The 19,921-nt window shown below is 37.4% G+C and overlaps 2 protein-coding genes across 2 annotated transcripts; one reads left to right on the top strand and one right to left on the bottom strand.

The window, feature by feature from the left end:
* Nucleotides 1-119: 119 nt before the first annotated feature.
* On the bottom strand, nt 120-9,159 carry LOC104902680 (uncharacterized). The gene is made up of 13 exons (XM_010690538.3): nt 8,907-9,159; nt 7,562-7,770; nt 6,516-7,035; nt 5,615-5,956; nt 5,254-5,523; nt 4,462-4,866; nt 4,100-4,372; nt 3,466-3,980; nt 3,185-3,370; nt 2,984-3,094; nt 2,832-2,886; nt 1,600-1,698; nt 120-367 (listed from the first exon to the last, which is right to left on the bottom strand). Exons 3-13 carry the CDS (start codon nt 7,020-7,022, stop codon nt 266-268), a joined length of 2,865 nt encoding a protein of 954 aa, XP_010688840.1. The 5' UTR covers nt 7,023-7,035; nt 7,562-7,770; nt 8,907-9,159; the 3' UTR covers nt 120-265.
* A 4,232-nt stretch (nt 9,160-13,391) lies between these two features.
* LOC109135946 (uncharacterized mitochondrial protein AtMg00810-like) lies at nt 13,392-14,211 on the top strand. The gene is made up of 2 exons (XM_019251570.1): nt 13,392-13,523; nt 13,618-14,211. The coding sequence occupies exons 1-2, from the start codon at nt 13,392-13,394 to the stop codon at nt 14,209-14,211; spliced, it is 726 nt and encodes a 241-aa protein (XP_019107115.1).
* The last annotated feature ends 5,710 nt before the right edge of the window (nt 14,212-19,921 follow it).

Raw genomic sequence — 19,921 nt, 5'->3', positions numbered from 1 at the left:
GTTATATATATAGAACTTCTAAACCTGTTATCGTTACATCGATCTCATCTTGACTTCTATATAAGCTCCTCAAACGGAGTCATCAAGCTATAAATTAGCACAATTCTCACACATGTATATACAAGCCAAAATGATTAATATATATAATAATAATAACTTTGAAAATGTACTATACATTAAGTTGGAATAAGAACTAAAACATCAATTGTACCGATAGCTAGCTAGTAACTTAATGAGAGTAAATAAACGCAAAGCCGCCGCATCTTCACATACAAACATCGGTAAGGTAGCATGCTACCAAATCCCGAACCTCGTTGATCTCATCAGTGGTGAAAGAACCCTCTCTTGGTTTGTTATCGAGGAATACCTTATAAAACAAACATAGAAAACACATATAAGACATTTTAAGTATGAGGTGGACTTTAGTTGACTCCAAGGAAATTGAGCAAATAATGCCGGAAATAAAAGAAATTGAGCTTCAAAAACCAAACTCGGACCCAAATGACATTCATTTACCCAAAATGGGATTCAAAGCATATGAGTGGACTTTAATTGACTCTAATAGTTATATATGTCATTATTAGAACTACTCATGGCCTAACATGTGGCTAAATGCGGGAACTTAAAGAAATTGAACTTAACATGTCAAAATCGACTCAGAATGACATTCATCTAACCAAAATGGTTTTGAAAGCATGGAAGTGGACTTTAATTGACTCCAAGAGTTGTATATGTACTTACTAGAGCTATTCATGACCTAACATGTGGTCAAATGCGGCAACAAAAAAAATTGAACTTAAAAAGCAAAAAACAGCCCAAAATGACATTAATTTACCCAAAATGGGTTTTAAAGCATGTAAGGGGACATTAATTGACTCTAATACTTATATATGTACCTATTAGAACTATACATGACCTAACGTGAGGCTGAATGCGGGAAATTAAGGAAATTTGAGCTTAAAAAGCCAAAATCCGTCCATTCATCTACCCAAAATTAGTTTCAGAGCACGTTAGTGGACTTTAATTGACTCCAATACTTATATATTCTTAGAACTATAAAGGACCTAAACTGAGGCAAAATGCGAAAAATTAAGGAAAAAGAGCTTGAGAAGCCAAAATCGACCTAAATTGACATTCACTTACCCAAAATGGGTTTTAACACATGTGAGGGGAGTTTAGTTGACTCTAATACTTCTAATATATATATGACCTAACATGAGGCTACATGTGGGAATTAAGGAAATTGAGCTTAAAAGGCCAAAATAAGCCCAAAATGACATTTATTTACCCAAAGTGGGTATCAAAGCATGTGAGAGGACTTTAGTTAACTATAATACTTATATGTGTACTTAGTATAACTATAAATGACCTAACATAAGGCTAAGTGCAGGAAATTAAGGATGATATTGAGCTTCAAAAGGCTAAAATCGGCCCAACATGACCTTGCATTGCACTAATTTAGTTCCAAACGAGTTAAGAAAACTTCTTTACCTCATAATTGTTCGGAGACATGTTTTCATTGGTCTATGAAACCTAACATGTAACTAAAAAAAGGAAATTAAAGAAGTATCGATAATTACTTAATAGTGATGTATATACCTTTTCAAGATCCCCGACTTCCTTGCAACTTGAGGTTATATCGAGCATGAGCCTTAACACATAGTAGCCACACTCGGTTCCCCCCGTTTGTTGCACACACTAATTAGAGATTTACATAAAAAATCATGTAAGAAACAAATATGTTTGTCTTTTGCTAAAGGGTTAATTGTCTAGAACAACATGAACTATGCCTCATGTGTGAGCAGCAACACAACCTAACTTTGACAGGTGCGGTGCGTAGCACGAACTTCAACACGAGGTGCAACCAACATCATAAATGTGATCGGAGTACGGAGATTCCACCGAAATTATGGAATCTTCATTAATTTATTATTTCCTTTCCTTTTCCCTTTTTTTCCCCTCAATCTTCTTCCTTTTTCCTTTTTTCCTCTCGCCTTTTCTTCTCTCTTGACTTCCTCTTTATTCTCCTTCTCTCTACCCACCGGAAAATCTCCCTCCCTCACTCCTACCCATAAGAAATTACCACTTTCCCCTCCTTCCCAACCCTATACCTTTGGCTGCAAAAACTCAATTACATGGACATCTAGAATTGACAGGGACTAAAACAATTATGTATTGTCTTACAGATGAAGATAATGGAGTTAAAAGTTAGAACTTGAATACTTGAATATACTTGCAAATAAATTTTTCGCTCAAATCGGATGCTAGAACATGTACAAGATTGCAGATGTGAAAGCTCTGATTTTAAGAAGCTCGGAAGCAATCATGGTAGAAGAGGCAGTAGTGTAGGAGATCTATTTTGAGGGGTGAAGAGGTGGGGTTTTCTGGTGGGCAAGGGTTGGGGAGGAGTGAGAAAGAGAAATCTTGCAAAAGGTTTGTTGGGTGGGGGTTGTTTGGACTTATTGGGAGGAGAGGTGGATTCCGGTAGTTAGGGTGGGGGAGGGAGGTTTTCTGGTGGGTGGAGGAGGAATAAGGAAGTTGAGAGAGAAGAAGAAGAGTGAGGAAAAAAAGGGAAAAGGGAAAAGAGGGAAGGGAAGAAAAGGAAAAAGAAGAGAAACTAATAGAATAATCATAAAGATTCTATAACTCCGGTGGAATCTCCATATTCGGTCACATTTATGCTATTTGTTGCACCTCGTGTGAAAATTCGTGCTATGCAATGCATACATCAAAGGTTGTGCTGCTTAGTGCACTTGTGGCGTATTTCATGTTGTTTAAGCCAATTAACCCTTTTGCTAAAAGAAAAAAGTAGCTTAACTAATATGTATTACCTTCATTGCTTTCCACCGAGGATGTGTTCCTTTCCTCTTCAATTTCTTCAACGCACTGCAATTGAGTTATTTTCATGTGCGAAATAAGTGGTCGAAGGATGAAATTAATAAATATGTGTTATTCTACTAAGCATTTCAAAAAACAAAGATACCTATTTAAGCATGATTTGAGGAGTAACGGTCGTGGTGGATTTTGAGCTGCAGAATCAAACTGATATATTGTGTAGTTTGAATAACAAATCACAAGGAGTGACCAATGGAGACTACAATCCCAAAAAAGTTAGAAAACAATAATGTGAGTACATTTATCGTATAATGATTGATAATAATAAATACAAGGTTAAAAAGTATACTTTTCAAAACAAGGGGCAAGTATGAACTTCTCTTTTGCACCACGAGATTCTTTGACAGCTTTCGAAATATACTCCTTCACCTGAGCTGTGTTAACCAAACAGTTGTCAGCTCGGATCAAACTTGGACATAACCACCCATGTTGCTTTGGTATGCAATCACGTCCGCAAAGATCAACTTGGAGCATCCTTCAAAGCACAACCAAGTAGGCAACATCATAAACATATTATTGTATATTGTAATAACCGCAATTTTATATGTTTCATAAATACAAATGTTTTACCTCATGAAAACTTGAATCAAGGAGACATTCAACATCTCTCCACAAAGGAACTCCTTGATATCAGCTTTGGAAACCCATGTCGATGCATCCTCAAGGTAGTTGAATTGTGTGGAGCCCAACTTCACCTCCATAGGTTTATCATCCGGCATATCACACACATTTACATATAACCATAAGCAAGCTTTAGTGAGATACTTCAGCATTGATTTCTCAATCCAAGTATCTTTAGATGTGTTTTCTTTAGATTTGTTTTCTTGCAGACTTAATCCTTTGGAAGCTTGCAATTCTTCAACAGAGATGGCCTTCTTTGGGGGGCTTGATGAAATGGTTGTCGCCTTTTGTTGAGGAGGCGAGTCCGCGTTTTGTTGAGGAGGCGAGTCCGCCTTTTGTTGAGGAGGCGAGTCCGCCTTTTGTTGAGGAGGCGAGTCCGCGTTTTGTTGAGGAGGCGAGCCCGCCTTTTGTTGAGGAGGCGAGTCCGCCTTGCTTTCCTTAGGCTTTTTAATTCTCTCCAAAACCTAATAATACAAATATATTTATATACTTAGTAAAATAATAGGTGAAAATATTTAACTTAGGTCACTTAATAGGTAAGAAACAATCAATATGAATACGGATTTTAGTTCCTTGAATTTACCTCGTCTGAAAACTTCACCCAGGCAGATGGCCACAACACATAACCACCACGAGCGTCCGTCAAGACATGTATCTCGTATGTCGGTTTAGGCACCGGTAAAGCAAAGTCTTCGTAACCAGGCGTGATGGTGTCTACACTAACCCCGAAGTGCTCACTGTCCACATACTCGTGATGCACTGTCGTTCGGTCACTCTGTGGTTGTGCGTGGCCTTCAGCTACCACAATCAAACCGTCACCTTTGACATCTAGTAAAAGCTGGCAAGGTGTTTCTTCCTACAGAAAGTCGATGGAAATGAGGTTAGAAACATGCAATTAAAGAATATGATCAATTTAGTTTTAAAAATTATTAGGACATTAGCTACCTCTAACACAAGTATAAATGGTGCCGACTTGTGTGTGTTATGTTCGCTAGTTTTGTCCTTTAGAGGACGATCCAATTTAGGTTGGTGTATCTCCGACAAACCAAATTGTGAGAGGACGACATTTAAACTTTTCGTGACATTCTGTGTGACTTTCTCCGCGATTTCCTCCGTAAGCTTCTCTCGTATAGCTTGTGTAATAGCTTCCAAATCATGTGGTAAGGAAATATTTGAGCGCGATTGTATACCCATGGAGCACTCTTTACCATAGACTTTCGTCACGCCAAGACGAAGACCACCAACACCCCTCAAACGTCCATTGTGGTCCTTTCCCAATGTCTCGTATATGGCATCCTTGTTGCCTTTGGGAGTGAAATCGCCGCTAACTTCTTTTTGTTTGAGCCCCATCTATGGAAAAATTAACAACAAAGTGAGAAAAAAAATCCACCCGAAGATAAACGGTGACAGTGACAGCAGCGTGCCTGCTGTGGTTGTGGCAGCTGCCGCCGTAGCCACTCCCATTTCCACACTCACTGCCGGAAGGGGTTTCGCAAGTGGTAAGTGAGAGCTATTTAAAAGCAACAAATGTACTTACTATGTCATTAGCTATTAACAACAAAGTGAGAAAAAAATCAACCCGAAGATAAACGGTGACAGTGACAGCAGCTACTTGCTGCCTGCTGTGGCTGTGGCAGCTGCCACCGTAGCCACTCCCGTTTCCACACTCACTGCCGGAAGGGGTTTCACAAGTGTCACGGTAAGTGACAGCTATTTAAAAGCAACAAATGTACTTACTATGTCATTAGCTATTTTCAAAGTCCCCGGATCTGAAATTGTCATTTTATTGTTCTCATCACGCCCATGCATGGAGCACCACCAATCAGAGACACGATCGACTTTGACCGATGCGGCCTTGGAGCTAGAAGATGGCGCTACTGATAAGTCAATAGTTGGGTAAAAATCCTCATTAATCCATTTCTCTCTTGCCCTCTCATAAGTCAAGGAACCCATATGATGGTAATGCTTCTTCTGTCTTGAACTTTGTACATGTTTCTCACGCTTAGCCTAAAAAATCACACGAGTAATTAGAAAACACATATTAAAGTATTAAAAGTAAATATGCAAAGTCGAATATAGCTTAAAGCACAATACTTACCACAGCCTCCGGCGTCGTATTTTCGGCAACAAATGCCTCCCAGTCTTCTGGCTTAATATGGGACCATATCTGATAAGGCAAGGACGCTGGTTGTGGTACCTCTTTCTCTTCCCCTTCCTTTTGTTTCTCCGGTTCGGGCTCCTTAACCGTCTCTCCCACATTTCCATCATTAACTTTGTCATTTTGCTTTGCTTTTTTAGTTGTCCTCTTCTTTCCAGTTCTCTTCCGCGTGTTTGTGATCCACCCACTCACTAATTTGCTTTTGAAAGCTCTAAATCTTTCGGCTACCGCGGATAAAAACAATGCTTTTTTATTCTCATCCGGAGTAATGTGGAATATATCCTACGAAACAAGAAATTTACAATTAGTTAGTTTCCATATAAACATATATGACTGAACATGATGCTAAGATCCGGAAAAGGCCAAAATCGGCCGCAAAATAACATTTATTTACCCAAAATGGATTTAAAAGCATGTGAGTGAGCTTTAGTTGACTCTACTAGTTTTATAATTACTCATTAGAACTATACATGGCCTAACATGAGGCTAAATGCAGGAAATTAAGCTTAAAAAGCCAAAATCTGCACCGAATGACATGTATGTACCCAGAATGAGTTTCAAAAGAATGTGAATGGACTTTAGTTAACTCTAACACTTATATATAAACTTATTAGAACTATACATGACATAACATGAGGCTATATGCGAGAAATTAAGTAAATTGAGTTTGAAAAGTAAAAATCGTCCTAAAATAACACATTTACCCAAAATGGGTTTCAAAGCATGTGATTGGACTTTAGTTGTCTCCGATAACTATACATGTATTTATTAGAACTATACATGATCTAAAATATGGCTAAATACGAAAAACTAAGAAAATTAAGCTTAAAAATAAGCTTACACAAGTATCTTCCCATAATGCTTTCTTCATTCCTTCAGGCACTTCCTTCCATTTGGTTAAAATGTTGAGTTTGCGCATACAAAGCCCAATATGCTGCCCATACTTTGCACGCCATTTACCACAAGGTTGACCCATATCATCATACTCGAGGGTCATAGGGGTGGTGACTCTCAATCCCTTGGTTGGACCCCTTCCTTTCCGCTTCTTTGTTGCAACCTTGCTTGTTGCTTCGGTTATAGTCTTAACTTCTTTCCTTGGATTTGTGTGTGGAACAATTGAGGACATCGTAGGATAATCTTCCCTAGCATTGTTGTCAAAGGAAGGAGCAAGCTCTGCTAGGTGCATCAACTTACTAAACATGTTCGCTTCCTCATCAGGCGCCACATCTTCCGAATCACTTTTATCCTCCTCCTTCTCCTCATCGTACTCTTCATCATCATCCGACACATCATCATCATCATACTCCTCATCGGTTTCCGCCTCCACAATCACATCATATCGGGCCATGTTTGAAGAGTACCTGAAATTTCAAACACGAATTAGAGAAGGCATGAAATCAAACAAACAAAAGGAACATTTAACCTCGTTTTACTTATATTTGGTTTGAAAATATATGAACTTAAGCTTGTTTCGATGTGAGCAAGTTTCTTGTTCTTGCTACGTATTACCTTGAGACAAAAAATATTGCGCGTTTTGAATCAAGCAACCCCTTTACCCCCCCCCCCCCAACCTGCTGTGTGGACACCCCCTTGCACAGTCTCCCATTGCTGCACACTCCCCTGCACTGTTCCCCCTGTTGCACAGTCCCCCCCTCCCCCTTGCACATCAAACCTTGCACCCCCTGCCACCCCCTAGCCAATAGTTACACTAACTAACTAAACCTAAAAGTCAAATTAATTAAAATCACTCAACTTACCAATTAATCATCATACAACCAAATGTCACAAACAATTATTCATAAAACTACAAAAAATTATAAACTTGAAATCTTCAAATATGAGATTAGAACTAAAAGTTATGAACATTAATTAAATTTCTAAACTAACCTAGGAGGAGGTGGAGGAGGAATGTGGTGGTGTAGGGGGGTGGAGGAGCGAGGCAAGTGGTAGTGCAGAGGTGGTGGTGCAGCAGCGGTGGAGCAGCAGGGGTGGTAGAGTAGCAGCGGCAGTGGAGCAGCACGTTGGAGGAAGGAGGAACAAGCAGCAAAAGGGAGGAACTAGGTGGCAGTGGAACCAGGTGGCAATGGAGGAGAGCCCTACGCGTACGGACACGATGGAGGAAGGAGAGATAGAGTTAATAAAAAAAACTAACTAACTGATCCCACTGATTAGTGGTCCCAGACTTGACGCCAAAAAAACATTTATTTACATATATTTTTTAGAGTCGGATGTGTTGTGTTGTGTCATTAGAGGTTTTTTCCGCTAGCGATATGAGGAAATATTATTGTATTAAATTGGTTGTGAAGGAACAATGTCATAACTCATAACTAATGCATAAATCGTACTCGGGTTTTCGATTCATGTATATATGAAAGATGTTTGGGCACTTATATATTAGTTTCTAATTTCCAAATGTAAATATTTAGATGATCGGTATCAATTATAAGTAAATTTGAATACAAACATATAATCTTCAATATAACATCTATTTCAAATTTCAATGAGATCATCTACTTATTAAGTTTTAGAGTATCGATCACCACTAATCACCACTATTAAGAAATATAGATCATTGAACTTTGTGAAATCATAGTCGTAGGATATTAATTATAATTTGCAATTAATTTCGGATTATTTAACTAGAATAATACAAACTTTGGCAACTCCGCCCACAATAACACAAGCTTTCGATTATTAATTATTATTTCAAACTTCTATAGAAAAATTCCTAGATTAGGTCGAAATGACCAAAAACCTGTAAAACAGGTAAAAAAAAAATTAAAAAATAATTTTTCTCCTCCCTCCCCCACCCACAACCACCGGAAACCACCCCCTCCCGTCCATCTCTCTGTTATTCGATTACTTAACAACGCTTAATAGTCATTCTCACTAAGACTCTAAATGAGAAACTGATCTAATTAGTTCTTCACAATAACATCATTCCACAAATTCTATTGAAATCCCCCTAAGAAATTCAATAAACCTAAGTAAATTCAGGTTATTAGACAATATCATATTACTATTCATAATTTTGGTTTCCAAATTTTCCAATAAAATACCAAATCTTGGGAAATATAGCTTAACTCTTAAACCAACCAAATATTCGGAAATCATTGACAGAAAACACAAATGACAACTTTTTTTCACATTACAGCTGGAATTAACTACAGAGAGGCTTATGAAATTTCAAAATCTGACTTCTCAAATCAAAGGAAATAAGTTGAGCTTATACCTTGCTGTAGAATAATTGAAATTGCAGGAACTTTAGTTGCTGAATTAAACAAGAGCAGTAGAGAGAACAACGCAAACACTCAACGATGGAAGCATCAAACTCGGCGGCAGCACTAGACAAGTCGCCGGAGAACGTCGGCTTAAGGCGGCGCAGCACTGACACCGGGGGTTTTGGGGGTAGCCGTTAAATTAAATCACTTCATTAGCCCTCGCTTCTAGTCTTGTAATTTAGTAGAAAGTTGGTCTAAGGTAATATTAGTCTCGTATGCAAGCGATGTGTGCGACAATATATTAGTATTAATACTGATATTCGAAATCGTAAAAAGTATAAATATTAATGCGGAAAATAAACATGTGTTTCGTACTTACAATTTATTTTTACAGAACATAGAATTCAAAATGAAGATAAAAGAAGTTGGTCTATGCTAATTTTTTCTCATCAGGTTTACCTATTTCGCTTAAATAACATATTGTATATTAAGAATATACCTAACTCTAGCTCTAACTAACTCTAACTAATTCTGTTATAAAGTTAGTTATTCTATTATGAAAGTTAGTAATATCTTTTCTAGCTTCTCTAACACAACTTGTAATAAATTATCTTCTGTATAAATACTCTAGAACTCCCTCTAAGATGTATTCATTCAGTTTTATTCATAACAAAACATAATGGAGTTTCTCTCTCTAGATATAAGCTGAATCTCAATACATAAATTCTCTCTCTCTCTTATTTCTTTTGTTCAATTCAAGAGATTCTTTCATGGTATCAGAGCAGACTGATTCTGCGTCAAATTCTTCCGCAAAAGTTCAAATAACTTCTGTTTCTCTGAAGAATTTCAGTTTCTGAAGTGGATTTTTCCAGAATTTCTGAAGTTAATTCTTCTGGCGTTGAAGAATTTCAGTTTCTAAAGTGGATTTTTCCAGAATTTCTGAAGTTAATTCTTCTGGCGTTTCCTTCAATCATTTCGAACTAATCCTGAGCTAAAATTCCTTATTGGAATCTGTATGTAAGTTTGATCAATCAAAGTTTCTTTATTATTGCAAATTCTTGCTTTTATTTCTGCAAATTTTTGATTTGATATCTGAGAATGATCAATTCTTCTTACTACGTCATCTAAAAATCAGAATTATTGTATTTTGATTAGTCAAATCTAAAATCACAGCTTGTATCTCTGTCAATTGAATCAACACTTCATCAAAATCTTATCAGTTGATTTTTCTAGTTTCTTCTTTTCATCTCTCATTTGTAAAATTCTCAAATTCTCTTTCTCAAATTCATAAAAATGCCTGAAAACGAAAATACAAGTGTTGATCCAGCACAAGATCCTTCATCTCCTTATTATATTCATCCAAGTGACTCACAGTATAGACTTGTTCCTAAGCAATTTAATGGCATCGGTTATAATGATTGGAAACGTTCAGTCATCATAGGACTCTCTGCTAAAAACAAGCTAGGCTTCATAGATGGCACTATTACTAAACCTAGCCATACTTCTCCACTGTTCAAAGCTTGGAACAGATGTAATAGCACTCTGATATCTTGGTTTATTCAAGTCCTTGATGTTACAATAGCTAGAAGTATATTGTACTTCGATTCAGCTCAAGAAATTTGGTTTAACCTGGAGGAACATTTTGGACAGACCTCAGGAACACAAATTTATAGTTTACAGCAACAGATTGCATCTCTTGAACAAGGAACTGATAGTTTATCTAGTTTCTACACTCAACTCAAGATGTTATGGGATGAGCTTGATGCTCATAATCCTCTTCCAGTGTGCACATGCAACAAGTGTACCTGTGATGTTACAAGGCAACTTTTGAAAAGACAGGAAGATCAAAGACTTACATTGTTCTTGATGAAGCTTAAAGAAGATTTTAAGCAAGTTAGGGGTACCATACTTATGCAGCACCCTTTGCCTACTTTATCTCATGCATATAGGCTATTGATGCAAGAAGAACGTCACAAAGAAGTATATAATGTTGTTCACAACAAGGATGAGTCAATGGCTTTTGTTGTTAATAACAACAAGAAGAGATATTACGAGCAGGGTCCTGAATCTAGTAAACCTTTTTCCAGTTTCAATTCATCCAAGAATCCTGGACTGTATCAAGGTAACCAAGGTAGAAGACCTTTCTATACACACTGCAAACGTCCTGGACATACCATGGACAAGTGTTTCAAGTTACATGGTTTTCCACCTAGAGATAATTGGAAAGGCAAAAGAATGGCAGCTACTGTTCAACTTGAGGAAGAAACTGATAACAAGGACTGTTTTGGCCCTAATTCTCCTATTACACAATCTCAGTACAACCAAATCATGGCACTCATTGGGAAATCAAAGACAGAAAATTCACATGATACTCACACTGCTCTCCTAGCAGGTACATTCTGTCTATTTTCTCTAAGTAACACAACTTGGATCATTGACAGTGGTGCAACATACCACATGTGTCATGATCTAAGTTTGTTTTCTGAATTCCATGATATTACTGCTCAACATGCTAGCATTACCATTCCTGATGGTAGTTCTTTACAAGTAAAACATCAGGGAACAGTCAAACTTGGTTCTCATATTATGCTTAAAAATGTGCTTCATGTACCACATTTTAAGTTTGATCTCATATATGTTCCTATGCTTTGCAAGGATATGAGTTGTTCTATCTCATTTTATGATTCAGCCTGCTATGTTCAGGTCCCCTCACAGAAGCAGCAATTGCTTCTTGGTAACTTCAAAAATGATCTCTATTGCTTGGATGGATCTCATCTGACTTCTACTTCATCTTCTGCTACTGTTGTTCCTGCATCTACTGTCCCCACTTGTTGCTTGTCTGCTGTTGAACAGGCCAAGTTATGGCACTTAAGATTAGGTCATCTTCCTTTTGTGCATATAAATAAAATCTGCCCTACTGTCAAGGTGCAAGATTACCTCTCCATTGTATGTGCCAAGTTTGTCACTATGCTAGAGAAACTAGACTACCCTTCCCACATAGTACAATAAAGACCACTAAGGCATTTCAGCTCATTCATCTAGATGTATGGGGTCCTTACAAGACTCCTACTCATACAGGCTGTAATATCTTATTGACTCTAGTAGATGACTTTACTAAACTTACTTGGGTGTTTCTTATGAAATACAAATCTGATATTGTACAAGTTTTCTCTGATTTATTTGCCTATGTTAACACACATTTTCATACTTCTATCATGAATGTGAGGTCTGATAATGCAAAGGAGATATGTGAAGGACCACTCAAGCTATTTTTTGCTCAACATGGTATTTTCCACCAAACTAGTTGTGAAGAAACTCCTCAGCAAAATGGTGTAGTTGAGAGGAAGCATAGACATTTGCTTGAGACTGCTAGGGCTTTATATTTTCAATCCAAGGTTCCAGTTCGTTTTTGGGGATAATGTTTCCTATGTGCAGCTAATCTGATAAACAGAATGCCTTTGCAAGCACTCCAGTTTTCTAGTCCTTTTGAGAGGCTATTTGGACACAAACTAGATATATCAAACCTTAGAGTTTTTGGTTGTCTTTGCTTCACTTCCACCTTGAAGCAAGGAAGGTCTAAGTTTGATCGTCCTAGATCAGATGCATGTGTCTTCATGGGCTATTCCATCACTCAAAAAGGCTATAGAGTCTTAAACTTGCAAACTAACAAAATTATTGTCTCTAGGGATGTTATTTTTTATGAAGAACATCTCCCATATCATTCTTCTCATAATAGTACCACCCCACTAGTAGCTCCTATCTTTCTTCCCCTCTCTACTCCTACTACATCCTTTCATGATGATGATCTCCCTGATGTTTTTCACACTTCTATACCTTCCACCTCAGCTTTAAATGATCCTACCATCTCTACTACTGACTCTCCTTCCTCCTTTTCTTCTCCATCCCTTTCTCCTCCTCTTTCACAGTCTTCTTTACATGATATATCAACCACAATATCACTTCCTCCCTCTGTTAGGAGATCTACCAGACCTATTGTCCCTAATAAACAGTTTCAAGACTTCATTTGTTCTACTGTGGAGTCCTCTCCTGCTCATTGGTGCAACCTAGTTACTTATGACTCTTTACCTATGCCTCATCATGCTTTCCTTTCTCACCTTTCACAATACACATAATCTGCTACTTATCAACAGGCTGCTACTAATCCTGATTGGCTCTTAGCCATGGACAAAGAGTTACAAGCTTTGCAAGCAAATCACACCTGAGAATTAGTTGATCTTCCTAAAGGAAAAAAACCAATTGGTTGCAAGTGGGTTTACAAAGTTAAACTCAAATCAGATGGGACTCTAGAAAGGTATAAGGCAAGGTTAGTAGCCAAGGGTTATAACCAAAAAGAAGGAATTGAGTATCAAGAGACCTTCTCCCCAGTTATTAAGATGGCCACAGTAAGGTGTGTGCTTGCTTTGGCAGCTTCCAAGGGTTGGGACATCTTCTAATTAGACGTCAATAACGCATTTCTACATGGAGAGGAAGTGTATATGAAAGTTCCTGAAGGTCTCCCTAATCCTCATCAAAAAGTTTGTCTCTTGGAAAAGTCCCTTTATGGACTTAAACAAGATTCTAGGCAATGGTTTGCCAAGCTTGTTCATGAGCTTCTTTTACAAGGTTTTGTGCAGTCCAAAAATGACTATAGTCTATTCATCAAGCATCAACAGCATCACATCACCATAGCAGTTGTGTATGTAGATGACATTATATTAACAGGCACAGATATTGCCAGTATTACTCAGCTCAAAAGTCACCTTCATTCCACTTTTAGCAATCAAAGATCTAGGGAAGATGCACTACTTCCTAGGCATTGAGATTGGTTATTCTTCTTCTGGTATTTGCATGACTCAAAAGAAATTCACCTCTGAGATATTACAGTGCTCCAAGCTCACAAATACTAAGTCAGCAGTTACTCCTTTGCCTCTCTGCTTGAAATTACAAGCAAATGAAGGTGCTCTTTATCCTGACCCTGAGTATTATAGGATGATGGTGTGCAAGTTGAATTTTTGGACTCATACTAGGCCTGACCTAGCTTATACTGTTCAAACCTTGAGCCAGTTCCTTCATTCTCCCAGAGATCCCCATGTCCAAGCTCTCCATCATACACCAAGGTATGTTCAAGGCACAGTTGGTCAAGGCATCCTCCTATGTGGTTCTACTCAACCTATCCTTCAAGCCTACTCTGATTCTGACTGGGCTTCCTGCCTTGACAGTAGAAGGTCTAATACTGGATACATAATGATGCTTGGGAACTCTCCTATCAGCTGGAAATCCAAGAAACAAGGCATTGTTTCCTGTTGGAAATATTAGGTATATTAAGGCTACAATAAATTTTGTGATGGAGAAATCACCTAAAACAATTAAAGATGGAATTGGTATGTGATGCCATGGTCTAAATCCATTGCCTTAAAAACGAGATTCGGCCCGTCCAAGGTACAAAACGTTATGGCCGATTCGTTCCCCAAGGTTAACATCACTCCCACATACTCATGTACTTGAGTGTGAGGGATTGGAGTCTCACAAGCTCTTGCTCAAGAGAGAATATAAGATAGATGAATGGAATTGTTCTCTCTTACATACTAGAGACCAAACACCTATTTATAAGGATACCTTATAACCAATAAGAGAAGGTTACAAGTACCATAAATCACAATAATAATTTATTACATAATATTGTTACCTCCATATTAATGTGAATTATTGCCATGTTTAAGGCTCATAAGTGGGGGTTACTAGTTGTTAGCAATTCAACTAGCCATAACACTTACAATGGAATCCTAAGAGATTGCCATTTAAGTTTTGTTAAATAAGGCTTTTAAAGCCATTATTCCAACATTTCCAAATCTTCAAGTGAAGCTGAATATCGGGTCATGGCTTCAGCAGCTAGTGAGATCACTTGGTTGGTTCATTTGCTTGAAGAATTGCAAGTTGAGAAACTTGCTCCTGTTACCTTGCATTGTGACAACCAGAGTGTTATTCATATAGGCAATAACCCAGTCTTTCATGAATGAACCAAGCACATAGAGCTTGATTGTCACTTCACACGTGATAAAGTCCTAGAAGGGTTGATACAACTCACTTACTTGCCTACTACAAGTCAATTGGCAGATGTCTTTACTAAGATTTTGCCCTCCTCTCAACTTTAGTTTCTACTTTCCAAACTTGGCATGATTTCATCCATGCCTAGTTTGCGGGGGGATATTGAGAATATACCTAACTCTAGCTCTAACTAACTCTAACTAATTATGTTATAGAGTTAGTTATTCTGTTATGAAAGTTAGTAATATCTTTTCTAGCTTCTCTAACACAACTTGTAATAACTTATCTTCTGTATAAATACTCTAGAACTCCCTCTAAGATGTATTCATTCAGTTTTATTCATAACAAAACAGAATGGAGTTTCTCTCTCTAGATACAAGCTGAATCTCAATACATAAATTCTCTCTCTCTTATTTCTTTTGTTCAATTCTAGAGATTGTTTCATTGTATACGACAATTATGAAATCGAAAAAATAAAAAGATAAATTATACCTTGTTTTCGGTAATTTTATGAATTTTAATTAATGTACTTTGTTTTTTTTTTCATGCATAGCATGCTACGGAAATACCCCAGGATTATGTTGTGGGGTAAGGATCGAACCCTTGACCTTATGGGCCAAGGAGGAGTGCTCTACCCACTTGAGCTAACTCCTATCCTTTAATTAATGTACTTTGTATTTGTTGCTAAATACTTAGGTAAAAGAAAACTTTGTACTTTCGGCTTTACAATGATTGTTGAAGAATTCTTTTGTTATGTTAGTTTTCTCATAGTAAGTAATTTTTTTGATGGCAAGACTTCAACTTTTTTTTATATATTAATTCTCTCTTTTTACAATTTTCCTTCTTATGCATTGTAAATCAGGAAATGAATGAGAAATTTTGAATAGTTTTTATTTTTGTTTCAGATTAGGGGTATATAAGTACGTTCAAAGAAGGACATCACACCTCCTCCCTTGGCTTATATAAGAGAGATGAATATGTTAGCAATTTGCAAAATTCAAGTTTCTTGAATACGTACGTAATACCTCAGTAACACTTTATTAATACTAGTTGTTGGCCCGCACGCTAACGCGTGCAGCGTGCGGTCCCCCAAGATTGGTATAATCCGTTTAGTATTAATCTGAAGGCATTAAACTCTTGATTATGTAATTTTGGTTTTGTCTTTGTAACAAAAAATGTAATTATTACTTGCAAGTTATAATTATAATGTACTCCCTCCGGTCTTTATTAGTTTACCTCTTTCTTTTGTGTAATACTCCGTATTTTAAGTAGCAATTTCTTACTAATTAAGAAAATATAAAAGAGTTAATAAAAAGGTATTTTAATCTATTTACAAATTAATAGGAATAAATTATCGTTAGTATGAATTTGTTAGGAATTTTCGGAGTTTTAAAAGAATAACCTAATCTTCACTTGACCTAGGGTGACTATCTTTTGAAGGGAGTATAAAAAGAAAAGGAAGGGAATTTCAGAAAACCCTAAACCCTCTTCTTCTCCCTCTCCCAGCCGACCTTCCCTTTCACTCTCTCTCCTCAGCCGATTTTTCATATCTCTCCTTCTCTCTCTTTCGAATTTTCTTCTCTCTCTCTCAGATCTCTCTCTCTCTCGGATTCTCTCAAACTCTCGCCTCCTCCCTCTCATCGCCGGTGTTGGTGCAAATTCTGACGAAGGAGTTCGTTCGAGGGTTTTGGTGCGAAAGGTGTGCGGGTGTGCCGAGGTTTTGTTCGAGGGTTTTGGTGCGAAAGGTGTGCGGGTGTGCCGAGGTTTTGTTCGAGTTTTGTGCGAAGAGTGTTTGTGGTTCGAGTGCGCGAAGGGTCGGGGTCGTGCGAGTGTAGCCGCGCGACAAAGCTGAGGGTGTGCGAGTGCTGGGCGGTGTTCGAGCGGTGCGGAAAAGCCGAAGGTGTCGTGCGAAACCGTGCTGCGAAGAGTGTTTGTGGGTCGTGTGCGTGTGTTGTTGTGCGAGCGAGCGAAGGGTGCGTCGCTGCTGTGCGCGCCAGCGAACCAAAGAGGGCCTCGAGTGGGGCTGTGTGGCGAGCGAAGGCCACCGGAGTTCCGTCGCCGGAATTTTGTGCCGGCGAAAGTCAGTGGTATAATTTTGTACCTAACTTAGTATGTCAGTTTATTAATTATTCTTATATTTACTGTTTTCGTAGTTAAGAAAGGTTTGTAATTAATAATTAGTAATTAGAGTGTTTAGTAATTTATTAGATTGTTAACTATTAAGTTATTGTTCTGTTTAAGTAAAATTCTGGTTAGGTTTGTAATTGGAATAAGTGAAAGTAGGAAAAGTGTGTCCTATTATTAGTTACAATTATTATCGTTTCATGGGTGACTTGTTTCATGGAACTTACCTTTTGGACTATTGACTTACTTTTGGACATGGAACTTACCTTTTGGACATATGACTTACTCTTGGACATATGACTTACTTTTGGACATATGACTTGACTTTTGGACATAAGACAGGTTGGACTTATGACATTTTGGATGGGTAAAACAGTGGACTAATGTTACCAACTAACTTAGTTACTCACTAACTCTGACTTCTAAAAGACGTTAAATTCACTAGATTAGAATTATAACGAAAGTTCTGGAATAAGGTTTTAACTATTGCGTAATTCGAATCGTTAGATCGTTATGTCTTAGTACGTAGTAGTTGTTAGTGTTATCAAGGACGTAACACTAAAGCTTTGTTTTAACGATTTAGGTCCCAATTTCATAAGCGGCTCGTTCTATTAAGTCAGCGAAAATTCTCCGCTACAAGGTACGTACGCGTACCAGTTTACTTTCAAAGCTTAGTATCATGTTTAGGTTGCAGTTCATGTTATTGGAACCTAGTACCATGATAGGGAACATTTGATTGTGATTGTTTGGTTAGACGTTATAACGTGAAATCAATATGATGCATTGAAATATGTTGCATTGAAATGCGAAGTTCTATCGTAGTGTAACATCAGCATTATTAATCTGATCTATAGAGTAACAAGAGTGTTACTAGGGTAAGATTGAGTTTGGTAATTAAGAGAGTATGTAAATGACTCCTTAAAGTTATAAAAGAATGATTGGTAATAAAAGAAGATTATGGCGATACTTGTAGTTGGACTCCCTACAAGTATAGAACAATGGGGGGAGTGTGGGACTTGTCCTACACTCCTACGCAGGCCTACTGTGACGACAGTAGTGTCCTTATATTTTGATAACTCAAGTAGGCGGAAGGTTCCGTTCGATCTTGGGGGTATGCATACTAAGGTGATGGGGTGAGACGGAACAAAACCGTATTTGCATTTCATCTAATAGACCAAGTTGTCTATTAAGGATTCAGTAGCCCGTATGATTCTAGTAAGATGACGGTGCCCGTTCGATGCCAAATAATGAAAGATTAAAGGATGTGAGATAACGTAGGTTCATATAGTCGTTGTAATGTATGCATCATTTATGTTCATATAGTTTCAATGGTTCATTACGTACTCAGCATAGCTGACTCTGTGTGTTATTATGTGTTTGTTGTCCTGTGATGAACTATTGATACTTCAATGGGGAGCAGACTAGGTGAGCTGGTGCTGCTGCATGATATCAAGCATAAGGGGGCTAGACTGTAGTTTGAAGTAACTTTTGGTTTGATTATTACTGAATTTTATAGAACATTGTCACATGGTTTGAGTTTGAATAAAGAGGGGTCAACTATGATTCCCGAGTTGTATTTACATTTTCTATTCCGCTGCAATTTGGTTTTGAGACAATGAATTTGAGTTACCGTATTTCTAATTATGCCTTGCGTTCCATCGCGGCGGTAACACTCCCAAAGTCGATGCGACGTAGCATTAGACGTGTATGGATTTTGGGGGTGTTACATTTTGCACAGAGTATTAGGAGAAATAATGTTGTGGTTCATAGAAAGAAAGAGAAACTATTATTTTATTTTTCAAGTTAAATGTATGTGTGATGAAAACTTAGTGGTCACATTCCAAAAATAGAAACAAAAGAAAGGGATATACTAATAAGGGACATCCCCAAAAAGGAATATGGGTAAACTAATAAAGACTGAAGGGAGTAATTACTAAGAGAAAATTGCTCATAGTAACTGTTCCTAAAATTAAGGGTCCGATGTGGTTTTAAAACATGGTTTATTTTTAATAGGAATAGAGAATTGCTAATAGTAATTTTTTTTTTTTGAAAAAGTACTAAGAGGGAATTCTGAGTACTTTTATTTGGTGTCTAATACTTACCATGGCTTATTAGTGGGCCATTGAAAGTGGTACAAAGAGTTAAATGTGTGGGGCCAAATTGAAGCCAAGAAATCGTCAAAGCCCAAAATAAACAGAACGCAACGTTTGGTTTATTGATGGTTGACATTATGTTGGCGCCAGAAAACGCTTCTTACAAGGAACCTCTGTAACTGAACACTCTAAAACTTCTAAGCTTGTCGGTAAGATCCCCCCGTCAGAGTTGAAGGAAGTGAGTTGAAGGGTGATTTCTGTGGAAAAACACAAAAATTTTCAAGTTAATTTAGTTTTACATTTCATGTATAAAAATCTTCAAGTTCAATAAAGTAAAAAGTTAGGGTTTTTTTTTATTTTGGGATTTTATACGGTATAAATCTATGCAAAATTATCGTTAAATTGTCTGAATTATGGTTGTATATGTCTTTGTGATGTTTTTTTGACTTATCATGAATCTTGGCTGGAAAATACTAACTTGTTTGTGTTTAAATTTTGTAAAGTTTGTTATAACAGGAAATGGTGTGCATATGATTAAACAACAAGTTGATATGTATATGAAAAAACGCACTTATGAACTAATATGATGTCTTTTCCAAAGTATGTTGGCATGTGAACCCATTGCTTATGGGGACATCTGTGCGCTTCCCACAATTAGAACAATCATTGTATGCATGGACCTTTTCAAAGTTAGCTTGAAATATTGTGACTCTGAACCAAATTTGTTCTTCTTGCAGCGTGTTTAGAGATTGTAGTTAATAACA

Source organism: Beta vulgaris, chromosome 9 (genome assembly GCF_026745355.1).
Source record: "Beta vulgaris subsp. vulgaris cultivar EL10 chromosome 9, EL10.2, whole genome shotgun sequence".
NCBI lineage: Eukaryota > Viridiplantae > Streptophyta > Magnoliopsida > Caryophyllales > Amaranthaceae > Beta > Beta vulgaris.
The sequence above is the reverse complement of the archived record's forward strand: the minus strand, read 5'-3'. Positions and strand labels throughout refer to the sequence as shown.